At 47.7% G+C, this 6,805-nt stretch overlaps 2 protein-coding genes across 2 annotated transcripts; both read right to left on the bottom strand.

The window, feature by feature from the left end:
- Positions 1 to 1,030: 1,030 nt before the first annotated feature.
- LOC123450006 lies at positions 1,031 to 3,124 on the bottom strand. The gene is made up of 4 exons (XM_045127399.1): positions 2,692 to 3,124; positions 2,001 to 2,168; positions 1,744 to 1,852; positions 1,031 to 1,595 (listed from the first exon to the last, which is right to left on the bottom strand). The coding sequence occupies exons 1-4, from the start codon at positions 3,025 to 3,027 to the stop codon at positions 1,402 to 1,404; spliced, it is 807 nt and encodes a 268-aa protein (XP_044983334.1). The 5' UTR covers positions 3,028 to 3,124; the 3' UTR covers positions 1,031 to 1,401.
- A 495-nt stretch (positions 3,125 to 3,619) lies between these two features.
- On the bottom strand, positions 3,620 to 6,805 carry LOC123450005 (quinone oxidoreductase). Its single transcript, XM_045127398.1, has 5 exons — positions 6,489 to 6,805; positions 6,264 to 6,402; positions 5,303 to 5,529; positions 4,616 to 4,873; positions 3,620 to 4,119 (listed from the first exon to the last, which is right to left on the bottom strand). The coding sequence occupies exons 1-5, from the start codon at positions 6,690 to 6,692 to the stop codon at positions 3,814 to 3,816; spliced, it is 1,134 nt and encodes a 377-aa protein (XP_044983333.1). The 5' UTR covers positions 6,693 to 6,805; the 3' UTR covers positions 3,620 to 3,813.

Raw genomic sequence — 6,805 nt, 5'->3', positions numbered from 1 at the left:
TGTTGATATGCAATCTTGAAGATTTGGCATGCATGTACTTACAAATTTATTGTTTTCGATGGAGCTGTCTAATATGTTTGCAACCAAATTAAGGCTTTACTTTGATCACAAATGCATACACTTAAATCAGCAAGACAAAAATAATGCTCTTATGCATATGCTATCATTAATTAATAAAACATACTTTGCTATTTCATCGTCATGCAAATATTTGTGGGCATCACCGAGGAGGAGAGAGACCATGCAACTTGAAACATCAAGTAAGATCATATCCATGCTTACTTATTACATGTTCATTAATAATCAGATGACATAAATTTAAATTGTTTGAAATACCTGTATGCAATATTTTTTCATGCTTTGATTTCTTGATTTGTTAATTAAATATGCATCGAGTTGGCGTATACTCTCTCTGTAACTAAGCATACTGAACGTACTGAATTTTCTCTCAGAGAGAGAGAGAGAGGGACCTTAAAATGTGATGTCATTTAAAACTAAAAGACGTATACCTATTAAGGTCTTGAGTCGTGGTTATTGTGTTAAGAGTACGTGTTATTTTCTCTCCCGTTGCAACGCACGGGCTCTTTTGCTAGTGAGAGTATAAAAAAATAAGCTCACAACAGTTGAAGCTCGAATCCGCGATGCAACCCGACCACGGTGGCAAGACGGTAGAGGGAAACTAATGCTACAATCACCATAAATCAATATCTCTTCCAACAAGTTAAGCTTCTTTCAGAGAGTCAACTAGAGTGAGTTCAGGTGTGTGCCGCATAAAGAAGCTTCAGTTCAGGTTTAAGGAATAGGAACAGTCGGTCAGTTATCCCAGTAATCCATTCGTCGGCTATAAGGATGCAAATCGGAAAGATAAACTGCTGTTACAATTACCCTGATCATAAATGAGTACCTGTAGAAACAATCAGTCAGTTTAGCTTCGGTTCAGTTAACTGATGAAAGTCTGAAACCTCTCTGGTGTGTCTCAGTTGACTGAAAAACAACTCAAAGTTCAGGTTTGGTAACATGGCACAGGTCCTAGAGAGATAGATGCTTCTCAAGCATGAATGCAAAATCCGATTACATCGCATTGCGCGCAAGAACCGATCCGGTTGATGCCAACGCTGACAGCAAGGATCAGTGGCAGCCATCGTCCCGATCCAATCGATATGAACAGGCAAAGTTGTCTTAAAAGAAAAAACAGTTTAGCAAATTATTACCAAGATTGTACAAGCAAAATCCGCGGGACGAACCAACCACAGTTTTCTAAAGATGACATACCCAAACGACGAATCTCGTGGAAACAAATACGGATTTGCCAAACTAAACCAATCAAGCTCCCAGTGACCGTCCAGTGCTCGAGGAGTGGGATGGTGATGGCGATGGCATCATGCTGCTCCATTGTGTTTATCAGGTGACAAGGAAGTGTATGCCCGTGGTCGGGCCGCTTCGATTCTCCACCACCTTGAGCATGCTCTCACCGTCGCTCTCACCGCCGGGATGAAGAAGCTGCTTCTCGAGCACAGTGTACGCGCAGTACTCCACCTCGTAGACCTCCATGCCCGTCGCCCCGAAGCACGCCACCGACGAACCCACGCCCTCGCCTGCAACAAACCCAAACCAACTCAAGTCTTCAGTCCAGTGTAGAATTGGAGCGACCGATACACCATATTGGTGCACTGGTGCAACTGAATCTAAAACTGTTATGCTTCGCTTTGATAGCGGGTAAATATGCTTCCGAGCTCAACTCACCGTGTGTCACTAAGAGTAAGTTCTCATCAGGGTATTTGTCGGCAAGAGCCTTGATGACACTGGCATATCTGATTCTGGCCCCCTTCACAGACTCTCCCCACTTGGGTACCTGCAGTGGAAAAAGGTTGACAGTTTCAGGTATATATATGATGGATTTCTGTGATCTGCGTGCAGACACTAGAGATTAACGGTGACTTTAACAGACGATTACTGGATGTGTAAATGGTGACTGAAAAATGAAAGAAATCAGAAGTGACCTCCGGGAAGAGCGGCTCTGTAGAATGGTCGATGCTGCCAGATGGTAAGATGGCTTCGAGTTCTTCCAGGTCGGGGAACCACTTGTCGACGTTGGGCGCGACCTGGCTAACAAGAGCGCCCATCGCTTCAACATTCATCATCTCGGACAGTCCATACTCGATCGACACCTGAAATTTTCAAAGGGACTCCTTATCACCGTGCATAACCGTTTTGTGCAGGAAGATCAAAATCGAGAGGCCAATCTATCGTCGGCAATATTTTTAACCAATTCCGCACCAGAGAATGGCATGAATGTGGAAGCAGCAATCTCAGAGCAGTTGGAACAACACACCCACATTGTCTAAAGATGAAGAGCATGAACTGCATGTGGAGATTAATGGTGACTTAAGAGATGATTACTAAATGGAACGGTAGGCGGCATCGCTCATCGGTTATAGGGATGCGGAATGGGAGAGCTTACAATTACCCTGATCACAACGAGTATCTGTACACAAATAGTAAATCAGTTTAACTTGAGTTGAGTTGACTGAAAGTCTGAAACCTGTCTGGTGTGTTTCAGTTTAACTGAATGAAAACAGGTCAAGTTCAGGTTTAACATGGCGCAGATGAGATCCTTCCTGGCGATCCAACCAATATCAACCACGGGACAATGGAGGGGGGGAGGGAGGGAGGGAGGAAGAGGAAGTAGACCTTGACGCGGGAGGTGTCGAGGGGCACATTGGCGCTGGAGTCGAGGACGGCGGCGAGGGCGGCGTCGTCGGGGACGGCGCAGAGCGCGGCGACGGCCTGGGCGGCGGTCTGGAGGCAGCGGTGGAAGGGGGAGACGAGGACGCGGTGGAGCGCGTAGCCGTCGGCGGCGGCCTGCGCCCGGATGCGCTTGCCGACGGTCCAGGCCCGGAGGACCCCCGCGTCCGTCAGCGGCGGGTCCCACGGCCGCGGCTTGTTGGCCGGCCACATGGGCTCCGCGTGGTCCAGCCGGTCGCCGTGCCGCATCACCACCACCCGCTGCCCCGCCGCCGCCGCCATGGTGGCCGCCGGTCAAGAAGTCAAGATCAAGCCTTTCTTCCCTCTCCCCTGTTTCTTGGACAAGAGGCGTAGAACAGAACCAGAAGGCAGCGCTGCTCCTTCTCTGGATCCTTTTTTAAACAGCAACAACTACTGTACCATTTTAAACACAAGAAAATAAGGGCCGACGTTTTCAATTGTGTTTCTTCTTTTGATTCTTTCTATTTATACTTGTATTATTATTACAAGAATGATTGCAAAGTCGACTTGTGAACAACCCTTCTTCTTTATGTGTCCAGCAATTTTGAAACGAACAAATGAAATGTAGATAAAATATTTGCGAAAGCCGACTTCGGAACAACTCCTCTTCTTTTTCCCTCTGATGATCGCTTCAAAACAAATAAAATGAGATAATAGTAGATAAAATGCTGATCCTCACACATAAAGTATTTGCAATAATGTTTCTTAATTTCCTAGTACTTTTCTCTACCTGTTTTCTCCACCTAAACAGGGACAGGGACAGGCATAAAAAAAAAGGTCAACTTGTAGCGCAAACACATGACATGAGATGATCACATTCACAGGTACTAGACAGTTGTGATGTGCACAACAATTCCACGCAATCCAACTCATTCATACTGAATCCAACATAACCAGGTGAGACAGACAGATAAGAGGAATCAGTGTTCAGATGCAACTCCAACTCCTGCCAACATATTTACATGCATGTGGATTGTAGAGCACAAACATCGTCGAGCCCCCTGTTTATTCCTTCTTCTCCTACCGAAAAGACGACGGTGCTTAGTTCTACGGGATCAGCAGTACGGACCCCGAGGTCTTCCGGGCCTCGAGGTCGGCGTGGGCGCAGGCCGCCTCCGACAGCGGGTAGGTGTGCCTCACGCGGGTGTGCAGCACCCCGTTGGCCACGTTGGCAAACACCTCGCCCGCCGCCTCCAGCAGCTCGTCGCGGGTGCCCGTGTAGTGCATCATGCTCGGCCTCGTCAGGAACAGCGACTTGGACGCCAGGTCGCCCATGGAGATCGGGTCGGGCGAGCCCGAGGACTGCCCGAACGACACCAGGAAACCGCGGGGCGCCAGGCACTCCAGGGATGCCTGCACACAGGAACAGATCCAGTGTCATTCCGCTAATCAGTATGACATCATGCATCTGTGAACTCGTAAACAAATAGTGGAAAAAGGAAGATAAAAGGCGATATTTCAGGTGGTTACAGAAAAGCCGTTCAAGAAAACTATTTGTTGCAGCCAAAACACTACACAACATGCTTGTATCTCTTGAAAGGTATGAAAATGCAGGCGGCGTAGTTAAAACCAATTATGCCCAGGAATGCTACTGAATCATGACAACGTGAAGGTAAACACCAACCGATTCTTTCAAAAAAGGTGCTCAGATCACATTAACAGGTATTAAATATACATTAGTTATTCTTTTTACTGATGGGATGCTCGCAACACGAGCAGATTATCTTCAGATCTCAGTATTCAGTGTGAAGCAAATAGTAGTTCTAGGCAAAGTATCATCGAAAGGATAAAAAGAACGCAGTCCAAGTGAATCAAGCTTCCAAACTAGGACCTGGTACAGCAATCTTACCTTGTATGTGTCCTTTCCAACAGAATCATAGACCACATTTACACCTTTTCCACCTGTAATCTCCTTGACTCTGGTTGCAACATCTTCCTTTGTGTACATGATCACATGGTGGCATCCATCTAGATGTGCAAGTGAGGCTTTCTCTTCATTTGAAACAGTTCCAATGACAGTAGCACCAAGGGCGTTCGCCCATTGACAAAGGAGTGACCCAACTCCACCAGCAGCAGCGTGGATGAGAACAATATGGCCGGTCTCAACCTACACGGCAATCAAAATGTAGTCAAGCTCGCTGTCATGGCAATCGACTGAATCATCATGAAGCGATGTTGATGTCTGAGCATATCTAACATATGCAGACACAGTAATTACAGGTTGTAGAGATCCACAAACATATGCTGTAGGGGTTGGCAATCATTTTTGCAATAATCCATGATAAGGAAAAAAAACATGTTCACTCTTACAGTGGATCTCTTTAGTTTATGATACACGGATAGCTTGCATTTAAGCAGTTTAAACTGCTTATCAGGCCTCCAACAAGCAACATATAATCCGCAGTAATCATGCCCCTGGATACATACAGTGTGTTTTATCTATCTAGGTGCTCCGATTGACCTATGCACATTTCTTAACTTTAGGACTTTATTAGTATGTCACACAACTCTACAACACGAACAAGACAGAATGTACCTTAAATATGCGGCGAACTAGCATATGAACAGTCATCCCCTTGAGCATGATGGCAGCCGCTGTCTTGTGATCTACTGAAGGCGGGACAGGAACAGCAACATTGGCTGGAATAATCTGCTCTTCAGCATACGAGCCCATAGGCTTGCCTGCGTACGCGACGACATCCCCGACTTTCCTACCGGTCAGGCCAGGCCCTACAGCGGTCACCACACCAACAGCTTCCATACCTGGAGGTGGAACAGACCATAAAGCTAGAGAACAATGGAACAGAAACACTAATAACGGCGGAAAGCACAACCCACAAGCCAAATGACAGAAGTCTGATGCCATATAGCACATGTCAGAGGATAACACAAGGGAGCATCAATTCTTCTTTGAGCGATAAAATAAACTGGACCGTTTGGTCTTATGTTCAGTGAGCAAATGACCTCGAGAGAATCACGCTTCTGAGCATCTAAAAGAGCCGACGGTCAAACTAAAGAGACATCTCTGAACCTAGGAAAGTGAGACAATGTTTTGTTTTGAGTGGCATTTGGCCCGGGATAGATACGGTTTCTTCAGTTTCATCAGCAAGGCATCATCAATGTAATCGAAACAGGATAAGAAAAGCGAGCAGCAATACTAAACTGATATAAGCAATACTTAGATGTCGCAGGATAACACAACTGAGCGCTAATCCTGAGCTATAAGATCAGTTTGACCATTTGGCATTTGGTGTGACGCTCAGCGAGCAATGAACTCGGGAATCCTGCCCCTTGGGTATTTACTTACACCAACTCACGATGGATCAAATAAAACTATGGTGTGTCGACTAGTAGTAAAATGGTGAGTGAGACAGTGTTGGTTTGAGTGGCAACTGGCCCGGTTCCTTCAGTTTCGTCAGCAGCAGCAAAGATGTCATCGATCGATCGATCGATCTAGCGGAAACCCGTTTTAGGGTTGGGTTGGGGTAATACAGTACCGGGGGTGAAGGGGAGGGAAGCGGGGTAGACGCCCTTGCGGAAGTAGACGTCGATGAAGTTGACGCCGATGGCGGTGTTCCGGACCCGGATCTCGCCGTCCCCCGGCTCGCCCACCGCCACCTCCTCCCACTGCAGCGCCTGCGCAACATCACTCGAGATCCATTAGAGGACAGAACCCATCCCTGCCCCTGCCCCTGCCCGGAGAAGAAAAGGTTTGTGCTTGCCTCGGGGCCGCCGAGCTCGTGGACCCTGATGGCCTTGACCATCTCCGCCGTGGAGCAGCAGCAGCGGAGGCGGTGGCGGGGGCGGAGGCGGGTAGCGGGAGGAGGAAGGGGGCGCGGGTTGGAGCGGCGGAGAGTGGGGGGGACAGGGGAGGGGGAGGGGAAGACGGATTGGAAGGGTGGAGTGGAGCAGGGCGTCAATGTCATCGCGGCCCACGTCGTCTACCTCTCTCTCTCTTTGTGCCACTGCCAGCTTTCCACCCACCCACCCATCGATTTCATTTGACCAACCCTCTCTATTTCTAAATCAAATTCCAACC

This window comes from Hordeum vulgare, chromosome 4H (assembly GCF_904849725.1).
Source record: "Hordeum vulgare subsp. vulgare chromosome 4H, MorexV3_pseudomolecules_assembly, whole genome shotgun sequence".
In the NCBI taxonomy this organism is placed as follows: Eukaryota; Viridiplantae; Streptophyta; class Magnoliopsida; order Poales; family Poaceae; genus Hordeum; species Hordeum vulgare.
The sequence above is the reverse complement of the archived record's forward strand: the minus strand, read 5'-3'. Positions and strand labels throughout refer to the sequence as shown.